General features: G+C 33.0%; 1 protein-coding gene across 4 annotated transcripts in view; it reads right to left on the bottom strand.

The window, feature by feature from the left end:
* Window positions 1-17,100: 17,100 nt before the first annotated feature.
* LOC143222687 (RING finger protein unkempt-like) overlaps window positions 17,101-18,645 on the bottom strand; it is a 56,871-nt gene continuing 55,326 nt past the window's right edge. For all 4 annotated transcript variants that reach the window (XM_076449524.1, XM_076449525.1, XM_076449523.1 and 1 more), the window contains one exon: window positions 17,101-17,393. In XM_076449524.1, coding sequence (XP_076305639.1) covers window positions 17,242-17,393 — 152 coding nt within the window. In that variant the 3' untranslated portion in view covers window positions 17,101-17,241. The remainder of the gene's footprint in view (window positions 17,394-18,645) is intronic.

Consider the following 18,645-nt stretch of genomic DNA (forward strand, 5'->3'; position numbering starts at 1 on the left):
AGATTTCAACTTTAAGAACAAAAGCAGTCTAATTTTAGCCCACGCTAGTTCAATGATAGGTCTGATGACTTATAGCATTAAAAATCGGGTTTCAAAATAATACCTACTGTTTCAGGCAGAAAAGTTTTTCTTCAAGTGCTGGTGTTGCATTATTATTATTTTGCAATTACCTACATTAGGCTATTAATATACTCGCTAGAATGGTCATATACGTTAAAAGAAGCATAAATGATGCACATCTTCCTTAGAACCTACAGAAGATGCTTAACAATCTAGCTCTTTCTGTCACAGGCAAGATCTAGCGAACCAAATCAATGATCCTATCACGTTTGTCAATGAAAAGCAACATAATTGTGTTTACACATACTACCTCATTCATCTGTCTGATCAGAGCAGCTTGTAGTCAGGAAGAGGTAAGAGATATATGGTAAATCAATTCTACTACAATGACCCCCAACTTTACGAAGTGAGGCGTGTGTGTGTGTTTTTATAGCAAAGCCACATTGGGTTATCTGCTGAGTCCACCGAGAGGAATTGAACCCGAAGTGAGGCAGTCAGTGTTAGCTTTTCAATTAGATGTGGTGTGTTGGTGATGTCCTGAGACATGTCTGACAGTTGAGGTGGATGTAGAATACAATGATAACACATACACCATATCACTTTTTGATATGACTTCACCCTTAAATACTGCATTTATCACGTTGTACAAGTGTCCAAACTTTTAGGAAGATAGAGAGAATCTTCCTCAAGTACTGGTGGCATTTTAGCTGTACCAGTGGAAACAATGTTGGTAATATGTACCTGCTTCAACCATTATTTCACAGGAGAGATGAAATGAAAAAGATTAACCTGCCAGTAACTGAAACAATTATGAAGGATGACCTGGAACACATTCAAAAGTTTCAGGCTGTTTGTATCCTGAAATGGTTAGGCTCAGGGCCAGTTGGTACATATCTTGATGCCGAATGTAGACTGTTCAGTGTTCATTACCACAGCTCATTTTATTGGGGAGCAATTTGATAACTAGAACAGTTATCATTGAGCTGTACAGATTTGATGGAGAACTGAAACATCTAAAGAGCTAGGTTCAAGGCTTGAAGGCAGAAATGCCATAAGACTTTAGCCATTTATGCAGATGATGAAAAGATATTTAAAGGTAAGGTTTTCTCGAGTATGTTGCCAGTAAGTCACGAAGAAGTTTCAGAATCAGAAAAATTGGTAGAGCCTTTCCCATTACGCTTCATTATATCATAGCTCACAAACTTTTGTAGTTTATCTTGATTGTCTTTTTACACCAGTAGTCCAGGCTGCAGGTAGGTAGGTATTTCATGTTTATCGGCACAAATATACTAGGCTATCCGTGCCAAACAATATGTGGTATACTATAATGGTATATAGAAATTGAGGTAAAATATGTAAAATTAAGACCCGCCAGGAAGACTGAAGCACTAAGTTCAAACCTGCTGTCAGTCACGTGAAGTTGGCCTTTCCATTCCTGAGTTCAGGTCAAAATAAAAAAATAAAGTGTGTAAATTAATTCATGCTAAAACAGTATATTGTCCAATAAAAACTTTAAATTAAGTTTAAAAGACAAATGGCATTCGTTGCTCACTCTAGGACGACTGCCAATTCGGGTTTTGATAACTGGACCATAATCCATGTATGGAACAGGTACGGTGGTGACAGAGCCAGAGCACATGAACTTTGGCGCTCTGTCAGCTCATTTCCATGAATACCGACATGACCTGGTATCTAAAAAAACTGAACAGAGATAGATTATAGAGATGGGACAGTTTGTTTTGGGTATTGATAAGAATAGAATGGTAACTAACATGGAATGATATCAAGGCCAACAGACAGCTGAGTGAATCAGTATAGATCGTACAATTTGTATATTGCATAGTTTCAATATGATTCAGAGCAAGAAAAATGGCATACAATTCGGCAGTGAACACAGAAATTGTAGAGGGGATTCTGTGTGCTACAACCGAACTGTAAGAAACCATGGCAGATCCTACAGAGTCCCCTGATTTTGAACCATCTGTATACATGGGGATGGATGGATCGTTTGAAAGGTGTTCAGCAAATAGAGATATTTCCAATCAGGAGTACTGGCCTTCCTCAGATGGCTCAAAGATAGGTCACAGTTGGGGATAGTAATTAGCCATGGTGAAAAAGGCCAATCTGTTCATATTGCTATGTTATTTAAAGATAGATCCAATTTTTCTGATTGTGCCCAGATACGAAGGTTAAAAGCAACAATGGCAGATTTTCTATTATAGAAAAGTGTGGTCCACTGAGAATGGAAAACACAACCCCAAGTAGGATGCTGTGGTAAAGAGCGAAGTTTGGAAGCATACTTAAAAGACAATTGCAAATGGCGAATATACAGAGGGGTTTCATGGGACTCCATATACAAACTTTGGACTGGAGAAGTACGAAAGGTCCCAGTGCAAAGCCGAAGCCCCTGATGATGGATAGGATCCAACATTTTCAGCGCTGAGGTTCTGGCAGAACCATAAACACATAGTCAAGTTTGGATCGGATAAGGGCACAATAAATTTTAAGCATGGAGTATCGATCCACTCCACAAAAGAGGAACGAGAGGACAAGGAGGATGTTCAGTGCTCTTATACATTCGACACGAAGTTGCTTGACATGGTAAATAGTTTAATTTTAAGTCAAATATAAGACATAAGAACTTTGCCTCAGGGACAACAGGAAGTACATCATCATCAATACGAAGTTCTAGATCTGGAGGAATACCCCCTTGGCGGCAGAAATGTACACAATCAGTTTTAGGGAGAAAAAGTTGAAAACCATTTGCTGTGGTCCACTTAAGTATATGATTGATTGCAGTTTGTAGCTGCAGCTTAATAAACCTCATGTTTAATGACTGACATGAGATGTGAAAGTCATCAACAAAAAGACCATTTGCAACTGTAGGGGGAAGCTGTTCACTGATGGCATTAATCTTTATAATAAAAAGTGTGACACTCAGAATACAGCCCTAAGGGACTGCAAGTTCCTGTGAGAAAAAAAACGGGAAAGTGTTGAGCCCACACAGACCTGGAATTAGCAGTTCATTAAAAATACTTAACAAAAAATGGCAAATTGCCACGCAATTCCTATGAGTGAAAGTCTAGCAAGATGCCATATCTCCATGTTGTATCATAAGCTTTCTCTAAATAAAAAATAATAGAAACAAGATGTCGCTTCAAAAAGGCTTCTCTGACTGATGTTTCAAGGTGAATTAAGTGGTCTATCGTGAAACGTTGTCTTTGGAACCCACACCGAGTGGGTGAAAGATTGTTTGAATCAAGGAACCAAATAAAACGAGCATTAATCATCCTAAGGTCTTACTGAGACAATTCGTCGAAGCAGCTGGACAGCAATTCAAAGGAATCTTTAGATCCTTCCCAGGTTTAAGAATAGGGAGTACAATAGTTTGGCACCAAGCATCAGGAAAAACATTCTCTTGCCACATCCGGTTAAAGACAGGCAGAAGAAAGGTGGCATAGCATCTCATAATGTATATCATCAGGGCAAACATGTATTGCCAGACCAATAAAGCACAAGTTTGAGTTCCACCAGTGTAAGAGGGTGACTGTAGTCATAAGGATGATCAGCCAAAAAGGAAAGAGACAGACGTTCAACTCGTGTTTTAATAGCTAAGAAGGAAGGGATGAGTTTGAAGAACTAGATACATGAGAGAAAAATTCACCAAAAGTATTGGCAATGTTCTGAGCATCAGCAACTTCATGGCTATTGAATATTAAGATAGAGAGGGGACAGAAGTATACTATTCACTCACCTTCCAGATCTTGTCCCATATAACTTTTGAACTGGTGGTTGAAGAAATGCTTTAGGTGTATTTAATTCAAGATTCTTTCTGGCTTTGATGTCTAGCTTGCCAAGCCTGTACACAGACTTGCTGAAATGCAATGCAGTTTGAAAGCGTGGGACAGTACGTTTCTGAGCTGTTCGTGTTATAGAACAAGTAGAATTCCACCAAGGGCGGGGATGCCGTGGGAAAGAAGTCGAGGTTTTGGGGACGCACTGAGCAGCTGCTTGGGCATTATAGTTAGTTATTGCTGCCACACAATCATCTATCAATGATTTACATAATGGCAGGATCAGGTTCTGAGAGAGTCGTTAAAGATGACAAGTTGGCCTTTGATTTCAAGAGGATTTTGGAATGTTGTGATTAAGATGTTTCCACTAAAATGTTCCCAGAGCATAATTTACCGATTTAGAAGAGCCAGCAAACCCTTCTGAATAAAAAATGGAGACATCTGCCTAAAAGGTTTTTCAGTTAAAGAATGTATGATTAAAAATTGAAGGTCAGATTCAAGTTGTGATTTTGACCGTATAAAGTCATCAATGCACAGTTATTTGCCAGTAAAAGGATTTTTCTCTATACTGTCATGTTTATTTTTTATTTGAGGGGTATCTGTAATAAAAAAAAAATTATATTTCGGTGCTCACTGACCCACCCACCATGAAGCCCTACGAGGGGACACACTATAGTGCCATATAAGGTCACTGCAGCAACACCAGGGTTTCGTGAGCACTATACCCGAACACCAGTATCAGACATAACGTCCACTACACCCGTTGAGGGAGTCCTATGCTGGCACTCAGTTGAACCTGGCTCAAATGAACTAGCCAATTGATCTTGGGGTCACCCCCAGACTGCCCATCTACAGGAATTCAAGGCTAAAGTGACGTGTTGGAGTTGGACCACTCAACCACCAGGATCCTCTCCTCCCATTCACGGGTCACCACACACAGCAAACACGCAAAATGTAGCTCCACATTTAAACCCGATACACAATCATGTTCAGAACCATATAGTCTTGTTGGAATCAGTGACCACCAGGGATTTTTCACATGTTAGTCACTTTAACTGACAATGATTTCTTGCTTTTTGCAAAAGCAACATGTTTTTATTCTCTTCTTCAATCACATATTTCTCAACCCAATTATAAGTTTTCTGTTTTGCAGCCCAATTCATTTGAGTGAATACTGCACTTAGGATGTGGAATAATTCATCAGGGCATTTTACATGGAAGTAGCCACCAGCTGCACTCAAGTATTTAAATCTGACAGCATGCTTTCATTGTATTTCAGATTGCAAAAAAAAACTTTAAACAGTGAAATTATCCTGTGTTTGATGAACAAAAATGATTGAAGTAACTACTTTACATTTCATACTTTATATAAACTGTGTTAATTATGAATTAAAGATTATTCATTATATTCTTGTTGACAGTTGTGCGTGATGAAGTGTTAAATGCTTATGTTGATGAGCTAAATTATTCTACACTTTCTATTATTTCCATTGCACATACATACAAATGATGAAAACTGAATGACAATACAACTGACTGTGATAACGGATACATTTGAAATTATGGTTAACTTTTACAACAGTTGTGGATAAGATGCTCCCATCCGAGACTCAGGAGCAGACAGAGGTATACAGCCTGCCTCTTGAAACTGATTTATTTCCTGCATTGCAAGTACCAATGGAAGGGTTTTTGTTTGTTTTTTTCATGCAGGGCCAAGGACATATTCTCAGTAATGTATTAATTAATATGGCCAGCACAGCTTGACACCATGCAGCTGAATTACTTTAACACTCCTACGAAAAAAATATTTACATCCACTAAAGTGATTTTGGGGCCTATCAGGCCCCATATATTTTTCCAATAGAAACACAGTGATTTGGCAACATTCATAACAAACAACTTTAGAATGGCTCTGACAAACATTTTTTTTACAATTTGAGCAAACAATTTTCGACTGTCTATCTTTTGATCTGCCGCACAAATAGCATCGTCCTCTTTTTGCCCTCTTTGCAGGCGGTTCACATGAGGTTGTTTTGTCATTATCTTTACAGTAAATATCTTTGATTTCAAGCACCAATTGCCGTATAAATTCTCTTCTGGCTCTTGATTTATGTTGACGAAGAAATTCTGGATGTTTTGTCGAGAAAAGAACGAAAGCATTGTACGCAGCAAGATCTAGAATGTTATAGAATATGCAGACTGACCAGCGCTTTGATCTCCTCTTTGTTGTATAATATCTCAACAGTTGATCGAGAGTGTCGACACCTGCCTTCGTTGCATTGCAAAGATTGACGATTTCGGGCTTTCCATTCTTTTCTACTTCATCAGACTGATGCTGAGAACTCAGTAGTAACACATTTTCCTGGTTTGTCTGAGTGCCTGAGAAGAGTGATGTCGTCATGGTAGAAAAACTTTGGTGATAACTCTCTAGATTTTGTATTTATTTCAGGAGGCAGGAAGGTTCTTGATTTCCGTATGGTTCCAACAAGTCCTGTTCTTTTTGTTCGTAGGTACTTGGCAAGTGTCATTGTTGTGAAGAAATTATCTGTCGTTATTGTCCTTCCTTTTCCAAGAAATGGCTGACTCAGTTCTCTGGCTATTCTTTCTCCTTGATTTGTTTCTGTCGTATTTCCAACCTTTCCAGTATAAATTTGAGCGTTGAGGAGGTAACTTGTCTTTGCATCTGTTAGGCACCAAATCTTTATTCCGTATTTGCCTGGCTTTGTCGGAATGTATGTTCTGAAGCCAACTCTTCCTTTGAAGTTACATAGTTGTTCATCCACTGTCAGGTATTCGCTTGGGTTGTAACTGTTTTTGCAATTTTCAATGAAAAAATTCCAGACTCCAGAGATGGCGACATCTTTGATTTCTCTATTTCTTTGAGAGTGGATGTCAAATCTGATTTTTGAGCACATTTTTTTGAATTTGTCTTGTGTAATTAGTTTTCGCAAAAATGGCAAACCGAATTCGGTTGAAAACATTTCGTCTATCGATGCATTTTTGGATTTGCTTATTCCAAGGAAAAGATTAGCTGCGATCCATTTCCAGAGGTCTTCTTCAAAAATTGGTTCTTTCATGACGGTGTTTGTTGAGTGAATGATGTGTTCCATCATATTATCAGAAATGAAAATTTTGAATGTTTCGAATGGTGTATAGACTCTTGGAGCAGCTTGCCTTGTAATGCCTGGGTTCCCATTGAATATATTGAGAGCTGCGGTTCTCCTGTTGATCCTTGAAGGTGTTGTTGAATAACTAAAATTCTTATCTTTGGACAAAAGTTCGTTCACTGGCATCGTAGTAAGATCTTCTTGATTACTTTCTTCACTTTCAGAAGGGTACGGCGCGATTTGTTCATCATCTTCGGCTTCAGAAGGATCATCATCACAACTTTCAGAGTAGTCTTTGACATTATCATGTTCACTTTCATCGTCGGATGGTTTTGTCAGTAAATGTACAGCTTCATCAAGAGATATCATTTTTGACACGGTTTGAAGATTTCAGCTCCTATATATATAGAAGTTGTAAAATTAATATATTTTTACTATAATTTGCTTTTTTCGGTTGCCCAGGCCTGTTCTAGAATTATTTAGGAAATAAATAAAGTCATTTTTATGTTTTTTGATCTGGGGCCTAATAGGCATGTTACAAAAACATGCCCTTAGTGGGTGTTTTAAAAAAAAAGTTTTAAATATTATTTCGCAAATGTCTGAAAGTCAAAATATTATTGCTCTTTAAAATATAAAGGGATAGGGTCAGTTAATGGCAATTTCATTTAAATACAAAATTATTAGCCTAATATTAATAACCTTTCAAGTTGCTCTGGGGCCTATTAGGCCCCAATTTTCGTAGGAGTGTTAAGTAAATTACTAGCTGTTAATCTCAAATTACTTACTTCTTTTTACACCATTTACTACTGTTAGGACCCCCATATTACAATCATATTGAGTAATCGTATGGGCCCGGCATGGCCAAGCGCGTAAGGCGCACGACTCGTAATCCGAGGGTCGCGGGTTCGCGCCCGCGTCGCGCTAAACATGCTCGCCCTCCCAGCCGTGGGGGGCGTTATAATGTTACGGTCAATCCCACTTTTCGTTGGTAAAAGAGTAGCCCAAGAGTTGGCGGTGGGTGGTGATGACTAGCTGCCTTCCCTCTAGTCTTACACTGCTAAATTAGGGACGGCTAGCACAGATAGCCCTCGAGTAGCTTTGTGCGAAATTCCAAAACAACAAACAAAGTAATCGTATGTTTTTATCTATTACAATACTTAGTAAAAACTCATTAATTTTCTCTGTTAAATATACACAGGGGAAATCGAGCGATACACTGCATTAAATCTAGTTTCAAAACCAATTCTTCCATCTTGTGATTGTGTGATTGCTAAACTGAAGCAGGACGCTGCCACCTCACAGTTCAATGAAAAGACAAGCATTCCACACTATGGTTGGGGGGGGGGGGAAGTGGTTTTTAAGATCTAATCATACAAGAGTAAATAAAACATGAAATGCATATAGTTCAATATAAGTAAAAAGGTAAAGTCTGACCTCATATTATAATGTTAATGTAGTAATTCCTTAGAAAATAATGGATATTTGTAACAGTTAGAAAATTCAGTTTCCCACCTCTGCCAAACCTAGGGTGTTATAGAATATAGCTGATAAGTTATAAGACAGACAAATGTATTCCTTACATTCTTCTTAAAAAAAACAACTAACACAATCGTTAATACAAAGTATCATATTCAAGTACACGTATGGTTCATAGTCACAGTGGGCATTTACACTACAAAGGAAGGGAATTTCTTACCACTGTTGATAATAAATCACATGACAGTGCATTATTACGAAACATTCATATGAAACCATTCTATGAGTGAACTATCAGGTCGTTAAAAAAAAATAATGGCAGATTTTTATATTAAAAGTTTAGTCATTTATAGAGACAAGAAACCTGTCTTTTTGATGACTTCATATATACCATTAAAAATTTAAAGCTTTCTTCTATTCATTAATGCTTTTATCCTTTTCTAAAACTTTATTTCCAATATTTCAGACCCTTACAATTAATGATGAGGAAGAAAGTTGTGCATCATTTTTTCAAGAATTTAAACTTGGTCATAATGTGTTGCAAACAGCTTGCAATATCAACCCATCATGGGGCAAAGAAACCACCTCCAAAGGTATAGTACAGGGTTGGCTCCAAAAGTTGTGTGTGTGTGTGTTTTCATATAGTAAAGCCACATTAAGCTATCTGGTCAGCCCACCGAGAGGAATCGAACCCTTGATTTTAGCATTGTAAATCCATAGCCATACTGCTGTACTAGCAGGAAAACCAAAATTTTGTAATGGAGATGCAAGTCTTGAAGATAAGAGGGGCAGAGGACATCCTTCTGCTGTTGAAAACATCCACATCCACACAAAGTTGATGAAAATCATAAAAATTGCCATTTTGAACTGTACTCTATGCTGATTTTGTGCAACAGAAATCACCCATTTCATGATCGAATTTTCACCTGCAGCAAAAAGTAAATCCTTTACGACAACAGAAAGCAACCTGTGCAATGGCTCAACCACAATATGGCTCAAAAACACTTCCCAAAGCCAAAGTTGCACCAACAGAAGATTATGGTCACTGTATGGTGGTCTGTGACTGGTATTATCCATTACAACCTGCTCAACCAGGGCCAGAATATCACTGTAGAGGTTTAATGTCAAGAACTGGAAGAAATGCTTAGAAATTTGCATGAAACAAATGCCAGCATTAGTCAATCATAGAGAGCCTATCTTGCCTTACGATAATGCTTGGCCACATGTTGCTCAAAAGACTCTTCAGAAGCTCAGTGAGTTGGGATACAAAACATTACCTCATTCTCCTTAATCCCCAGACCTGTCACGCACAAACTACTATTTTTTAGAGCATTTGGACAACTTTTTACAGGACAAATGATTCAACAACAGAATAGCAGCAGAGAATGGTTTTAAAGAATTTTTGAATTCTAGAACTTCAGAGTTTATCATCATGGTAAAAATAATCTTGTTTCTCATTGGCAAATGTGCAGATTCACTACATTCCTGATCTGATTAATAAAGTTGCTTTGTATTTTATTTCTTATTAAAGTTAAAATTTAATATCTGCCATTATTTTTTGAACAACCTAATACTTTATGTTTTAGTTTTGTTTCCTATTCTAGAGTTTAATTTGTATTTGACAGGCTTTTTATATCAATTTAGAATTTGAAACTGATTTTTTTTTAATAATACTGTGTATTTTACTGTTGGTCAATGAAAAGTATTTCTTGCATATACCAAGTAATACACTTAGTTTTGTACGCATTTCTTTACCTTAATATTTAATTTTTATCTCGCTTAGAAGCGTATCTGATTATATGTGCCAAATTATTTTTGTCATGCATTGAAATGTGTATAACTTTAACAATGCATCTAGGTATTGTAAATACATATGGATAGCATGCTGGAAAACAAAAGTTTCAAAATTTGTACGTCCCTTTTTATGTACAAAGTTGTGGCCTTAGAACATGACCAGTGTTAGCATGTTATGACATAGCTCTTAATATAAGATTGTCGAATTTATTTTATAATCCTATCCAAGAATAATTCCAACTATTATAGAGATTTGAAAACTAGTTTTGTCCAAATTATCAGGTGGTATTACACTGTAATTTTACTATCTAATTTTGTGTCAGTTTCCTACCACTGAGATTTAAACTACAAATTTTTTTCCTGATGAGAAAAATAGATGAATGTTTACTACACTAACTTAACTAAGTTTTTTTTTCTTAAAATGATTACCTTGGTCAAAATGGCATGTAATATTTCTTTTAAATTTAGTACTTCTAAAGAGACAAGGTTCTTGTGTGTGTGTTTTTTTTCATATAGCAAAGCCACTTTAGGCTATCTGCTGTGTTTATTGAAGAAAATCAAGCCCTGATTTTAGCACTGTAAATCTGTACACTTACCACTGTCCTAGCAAGGGATGAAGGTTCTTCACATAAAATTTAAGTATCAATGGAAAAAAACTGTTTTAAATATTGTAAAGATACATAATTTATTGTCAAATTACTATCAGAATTTCCTTATAAGTGACTAACAAAATAAAGAAAACACACTGCAAAAACATTATAAATGTTATGTATTGCTGCTTTCAATGGATATTTATTTTTAAGAAATTAGATGACCAACAAAAAAATATTCAACTGATCAAGAAGTAAAATATTTCTAAAAATTATCACAGGAATAGAAAAATTTTACAATTAAATAAAATTCATTAAAGATCCATGCACAATAAAGTGTTAAGGTGCATGCGTCTAAACAAGATTTAATGCAGAACTATCCAACTTACAAAATATAAATACTTAAAAATTTGTGACCTGCTTACAATGAGTATTACACAAAAAGCAGCTGCTGCTAAAAAGAACTCTGCTCATAATAAGTACAATTAAAAAGAAAAAAAATCAACTAACCTTTTTACAGCATTCAAGTTTTACACAAATGTGAAAATAATTAAGTATTAACGCTTTTTTTCTGTATTTCTTCTCCAACTTTAGTTTCAGTATTAATTCTACAAAACATTTTAATATTGTACAGTTGAAAAATTCTAAATTGATCTCAGCCATGCCTATATCAAAATATATAAAATATTTTAAACTGTTTGAAGAATATAAAATAATAAAATGTGACGACTCCAGAACATTACATTCAAAAATCACAAATAAAGAACATGGAGTAAAATTGAATAGCATGAGGATAACGTAGAGAAGCTAATGATCAGATACTGAAGAACCAAATGGAATGAACAGTTATATTTCAGTTTGTTTCCTGAATATTCTGTGTATCTTATACAATGAATAAAGAATATAAAATTCCAATGATGAGACACTCAACTTTGTCATTTATTGTTTCAAAAACAATAATGGTGCATTTCATGCAACAATCTGAGCCAGACTAACTTCAAGTTTAGCTATATATAAAGCAGAGTACTCACAAATAACTCAAAAACAATAAAATATTCTGACAATGAACAGAAGCTAACAATTCCTAGTGCACTTGTGAACACCAATTAGGTGCAGGTAACCTTAGTGCCTTCTTCCTGTGATTAATTAGAAATTGCATTTTCCAATACCTACATGAAGTTTACTTTCATAACAATACTTAAAATATACACTTGCATAGAATAAGTATTTTTCATCTCTTTTAAGTTCAGACAAATCTAAGTTTTATTTTCTTAAACCAATGATGATTATATTCTTAAAATGCACTTCATAATTAGTAAAATCAAATATCGTTTTTGAATGCCAAAAAAGTAACAGCTATCAAAGCTAAAGCCTAGTTTGAACAAAATACCTAATAAAAGTCTGTGTATTAACATGAAAATATATACCTAAGTAAAATCTTTTAAAGTTCATTTATAAAATAAACATACTGACAACTTATTCATGAGAAGAGAATCTTAATTTAACAAAAAACAATACTGTGAAAAAATTATTAAAAACTAAATTTAATAAAATCCAAGTTCTAATTAAAAGTTACACAAACATCTTATATACATGGTCTCCTGATCAAACAGAAATAACTTCTGTACCTTCTGTGAAACTAAAAGTTGTTCCAGTTTTTGTATTTATTTTCCATTTTTTGTAACTTTTATAAATACAATATTTTTATAAATTAGAATATTTTTAATGTAAACTTTCTTTACTACTATATTTTATTTTTAATCCTGTAAAAAATGTACTAAAGATGGAATAAGAACATTCCTAAATACTCCTTAAACACATTTCTGATGTTTCAGTGAAACTATTGTTTCTGATAAAATTGAGGTATTTACATCACAAAATAAAATATTCAATAACATTTTCAAAGTCAAATTATGTAAGTGATAATTCAAAACTCTATACAGCTGCCTCTCTTTAAATTTCCATACTTTTAGAATAGTTCATAATTATTAGAAAGATCTTTACCCAATTAAGTCAATGCCAGACTTCTCCCCATAATATTTTAATGGCTGTTCATGAGAAATAGCTTTTGATTTTGTACACATGCTCCTTTAAATGGTGATCAACATTACATGTGGATCTTCCACTGTTAACTAAGCTTTGAAAATTTACCTTTGTTTCTTTATGGGTTGCATAATTATGTCCCATTCCCATATCTTCCAACAGAAACTGGAATTATCACTGTCATAATATTGTATCTTCTTGTCATTAGTTCACTTCATTTTTTAAGAGACATATTTTCATATGAATAACATATTTTTTTATGTCAGTTGAGTTGGGTTCCACATCATCATAAATGTCAAAGACCAGTTTAACCCACAGTTTCATATGCTGCTTATTACCAATAACTTTTTCTCCCTCCCCTAAATACATTGGTAGCTGGTCTACACTATTCAGATGTACAATGATTTATCACTGTCAGATGTTTCCCCACTCAGAATAACTCTACACATTTCAAATACAAAGATAATTCAAAGAATCATCCTTTTATAGACTGAAGCTCTCTGATTTGATCTTTGATATAACCCAAACATTTTAAGTATTTAATAAAATAGTACCCCTAACCAGGATTATTTCCCCCGTCATTCAATAAGAAGAATGTTTAATATCTATACAGACAATATCATAAACATACCACTTAACCAATGGGCCTATGGTCCACATTTAGAGGGCCACAATAATACAAATTTAATGGCTGAACTACTATTTTGTACTTTTTCAGTTTAATTATTACTGCTACTATAACGTAAGCTTATTTTCTTTAACCAAGTTACAGACAGTAATTAGTAAGCCTAGTTATTTACATGCTCAAATTTAAATCAGTTTAAATTTGGGGTTTACTTTAAAGAAATCCCTGTGAAAGTTTTTGTGAAATACCATGATTCCATAAAGAATTGGGTGAAAAGTTTTACTTTTGTTAAAACCTCAGGGCCAAGACTTAGAAGTTGGCAAGTCCAGCAGCTTAGAAAGAGTGTTGGAGAGAAATCCTCAGGTTCCCCAAGGGTGGAGTGCAAAATTTTACTTTTGTTCACACCACAAGACTGAGACAATTTGTTTAGCACCACTCAAAAGTTGGTGCAACCAGCAATTTATGAGTTATGTAACACACAGACAATGAATCTCATCATATAACTTCATTGACATACAAAGGTGTATAATTTGGGAAATATGGAATTATTTCTGTGTAGAATTCAACACAAATCAGTCAGTGGCTGCTGAAACATTGAGTATCATTATAACTTTGGAGTGATGATATATGCTGTATGCTGAATCCTTGTACATTTCCACAATTTTGTAAATATGATAAATGTTAATATGTTAAATAATAACAGGTAATAAAAACAAGTCAGTAACTTGAGGGATAAAACTAATATTGTTGGTATCTATTACTAAATAAGAATTGTGAAGAAGTAAAATATTCTAACAACAATATAGTTTTCATCAAATAAATATTAAATTGCTCCTATACTCTTCAGCATAAAAATTAAGTTCTATAAAAAATTCCTATAACCACACACCATCCTTGTTCAATATGTCTTAGTATGAATCAGAGCCAAAATTAAGTTTTAGTTATTTTATACAACAGATTAAAATTTATTTTTTAAATTTCATAACAATTTTAGTTTATAAAATTTAATTGTTATTCATCTTATAATATTAACAACTAAATTTCACAGTCAAATTATCAATAAATGTTTTTTATATATTAAATCCTTGTCACTAATGAGGTCTCATGACTTTGAAATAAGGTTATTTTCTATTGTATGAATTAGCAAACTTTGTTTGTGAATACATAACTCATATCTCTTACAAATATGTTAAGATACCCAATCAAAAACTGAATATTCTATTTCATGTTGCTCCTACTGTAATAATAAAAAAAAAGTACTCTTCAAATTTTGAAATGGAATTTCTGTAGTGAAGGAAATTAAATATACAATAGCTAAATACAAATTCTTCTTAAGACTAATAAGAAAAGCTTTACATGAAAATTATGCATTTTTTACCAATATCTATTTCTTATATATCTTTAAATTAAGAAATTAAATATCCATAGGATATATTTTTTTAAAAAGACACATACTTCTTTAAACTATATCAACACTTTTATTTCTTTAGTGATTTAATAAGGACTAATACAGATCAACATACAGAGGATATACTAAGAGGGGGCATGTGATTGACAAATTCAGTGCTATTATGCAACTTAAAATATTTCAAAACCAAAGTAAGTACTGGAGAAACGTAAAAGCCTTTATTTTTATAGACAGCAACTACTTTACCTAAACTCCATATCACTGTAAAACTTTTGATGAAATCATCAAATGTTGATCTTAGTGATGCAAGATATCTTTTCATTGAAAAAAACAACTGAAAATGGTACATGTCAAGACTTGAAATTAATAATCTGACACTTCAAAAACCAGTATAGATAAATTTTCTTACATTTTTACATCTACAAAACAAAACAGTTACACTGGTTTTCTTGACAGCAGAACAACTAGTTTTGTTTTTTTAAAGAAAGAGCTACTTCTCAATTTCCTAAGTATTACAGTAAGCACAGGTTAAAGAAAAATGTTTAAACATTTATATTTTATTAATTCTATCAATACTACTTGTTGCTGTAAAAATAATTATAAAATATATATTTTCTTATACAGATTTTTATAAAATCAGTATTATTTGGTGATGAATTTTGAAATTTCTATATACTCTAAACATTTCCCCATTTTAAAAACATGTAAAGCAACCTTTTCACTTAATCTCTTCAGTTATGAAGAATTCAAAATCATGGCCTGGCTGTCTAGTAACTTGAAAATAACATTAAAAAAAAAAAAAAACCAAATTAAACTTTAGGTATAATGTTATTCAGAAGTGACTCAGAATCAGAAGTCATATTAAAACTAGCATTTTAAAATATTAGAGGTTCAAATAGAATGTTCTGAGCCTCTAATTAAAAATATTTTGACTCAAAATGCTGACCTTAGTCAGAGAATACTTCAAAATAATAAAAAAAAGTCACATGAAAACTGAGCCCAACATTTATTCTTGCATTATACTTATACTGTTACTGATGACACTAAGGATCATGTAAATATTAATTTACAAAATCAATGCACATCAATATTCCAAGAGCAACCAAAATTCTTATTAATTTATAGTAATGGTTTAAATACATAATAATTTGAACAGCATTATTTTGAGAAATGCTGGAGAAGTCAAAGTCAACATAAGTTACTAAGAAATTTCACTTAATTTTTATTACTAGTACCATAGTATTTATCATGGCAGAATTACAATTTTTATCAAAATAAATATCAACTTCACTCTCACAGATATATCCAATTTTATCAAGTATTAATGTGCAAAATCATATGACTCTCCATGTTACCCCAGTGTTAAACATCTAAAAACAAAATAACATGACAAGATAAGTTGTTAAATCATAAATTAAATTGTTTAGTGATTAACATCAAGCATACATGTCAACAGTCTAATCATAAGTAACAACAGCTTTCTGTCACGTGGGTTCCTTCCCAGTTTTTTATCATAAGACATCACATTAAGACTTCTTTTCTTGCGATTCTATCCACTAAACATCTTTCCCAACTTATTTTTATAACATTCTTTTTCTGGATCAGGATTACTAAATAAATTATGAAAGCTTCCCAAGTACCCCTCCTTAATTTTGAGGCCTATAAAATAAACATTTACTTAACAGTAAAAGAACCAGCTAAATCCTGATACTATAGAAAATAACCTACTAAGTTTCAATCAAATCATACAATACCATTCAAAAAGGTTCCTTTTCAATTCATGTGTCATTCCGTATAACAAATTAATACAAATAAAATACCTCAGTGGGATGGTTTAATTAATAAAATCAAATATACCTCAACATCCAAATTATGTTTCTTAGTAAAGATGCAAGACTGTTTAATTTCAAGACCATTCAGCTTTCACATTACATACACCAATAAGTAGCAAACTTATTCAAAATAGATTATTTTAAAGTCAAGTTCTAGGTGTGTCACAGAACTACAATATAAGTATATGCAAATCAAATAGATTATTCTTGTTCTGAAATGTTCAGACACATTCAGATATTGTGCTTCATATAAAAATTATATTTGAAAGATCACAGAATATTAACAATTTTAATTGTGATTCAAATTAAACTTTCTTTTAATGCTTAATGGTTTCTATTTATGTGCAAAAAAACAAAACAAAAAGACTTTGAAAACATTGTGACAGTCAACTGGGTCAAGGTAAAGGTAATATTATGATGATAACTTGGCAAAAAATCTTGCAACTAATTCTTTTACCAGTTAGTGTAAGATTTAAGAACTAGAAACAGTTTATAATCATAAATAATATATTTTATAAACACACATTTTTACAATGCAGCAAATGAACAAAAACATTAGTCACCTTTAAACAGCTTCTGTGTCTATATTTTAGAGTTGCTTCTACCAGGAACTGTCTTGTTTTAATTAAAAGAATATTGTCACCGGGAAAACGACAAACACATACTAGAAAATGTCAAATTTATAATAATTAAAACAAATCCTTGACCTAGATTACATCCAAAACAAACTGATATTCTGAATCAGATGCCAATTCATTACAGAAAAAAACACTATAAACAAAGGACACTAGAATACTAAATAAATATTACACAAACAAAGTAAGAAATCTATATAATTTTTTTTATGAAGCTACAGCCAATGATTGGTTGACCTTCAGCTTTCACACTACATGCCATATAAACACCTTAACTGAAATGTGCTTCAGTCTGATAATTTAAAATGAAATTTATTATGCCCATGTTTTTTTTGCTAAGCCTCTTACTGCTGATATAATTGTTTAGGCTTCATCCTGAAAACTGGCCCTTATTTTTTTTAAATAAGCAATTTTAACTTCATTTCAGTTTAATTTTTCAAGTGTGAAAGGGGAGAGAAAACAAAATAGGCTTTCCAGCAGCTTTCAAAAGGTCCAACTCTGGTTGTCATGAAGAGCATAATCCATTAATCTCTGGTAATTCAGAGAACAACAAACACAAAGGGTGTTTTTTGCTATTATGAAATAAACTTTATAAGCTTTCTATTGTATTCAAATTTCAAGGAGCTTGGTATCAAAACACAATTATTGTGTAGTTTAGCTATGTTAGACAAACTAATAAGATAACTTTTTCTATCAATGTCTAATTAAAATCCGAAACATACAAAAATATAGTTTTATTAATAATACTTTAAATTGCAAGAGCAATTTAGAGCTCATGAAATCTGTTATAAAATTAAAACTCTCAATTTTCACAGAAGAAATAGACAGCAGACTAAAGCTGTCATGTGAAATATTAAATTTTGCTCGTAAACTTGTTTATTATTTTGGAATTATTCAAATTGCTTTAAATTTTTTAAACAAATAATAAATGGTTTACCATGCACATAAAATAACCTACTACTTTTATTTTCATTATCTATTCTTAATTTCAACGTATAATTTACGTTTAAGTCTAATTCAAAAGTGAATTTCATAATGAGACTAAAATATTCAAATCATATAAGAAATTTAAGAATGTTTCTTTGTTATAATAGCAACAAAATCATCACATTTACATTTTCCTTGTTTATTTTGCCAAACTAATTTTCAAATAATGGTAATAATTCCACAATTTTGACTATTATCACAAAATAACAGTGACATGATCCTTGATGTAATAGTGAGCTCTATGTCTGAAGCAGTAACACTGTTTAAGCTTGACACAAACAGACAATTGCTCAA

Source organism: Tachypleus tridentatus, chromosome 8 (assembly GCF_004210375.1).
Source record: "Tachypleus tridentatus isolate NWPU-2018 chromosome 8, ASM421037v1, whole genome shotgun sequence".
Classification (NCBI taxonomy): domain Eukaryota; kingdom Metazoa; phylum Arthropoda; class Merostomata; order Xiphosura; family Limulidae; genus Tachypleus; species Tachypleus tridentatus.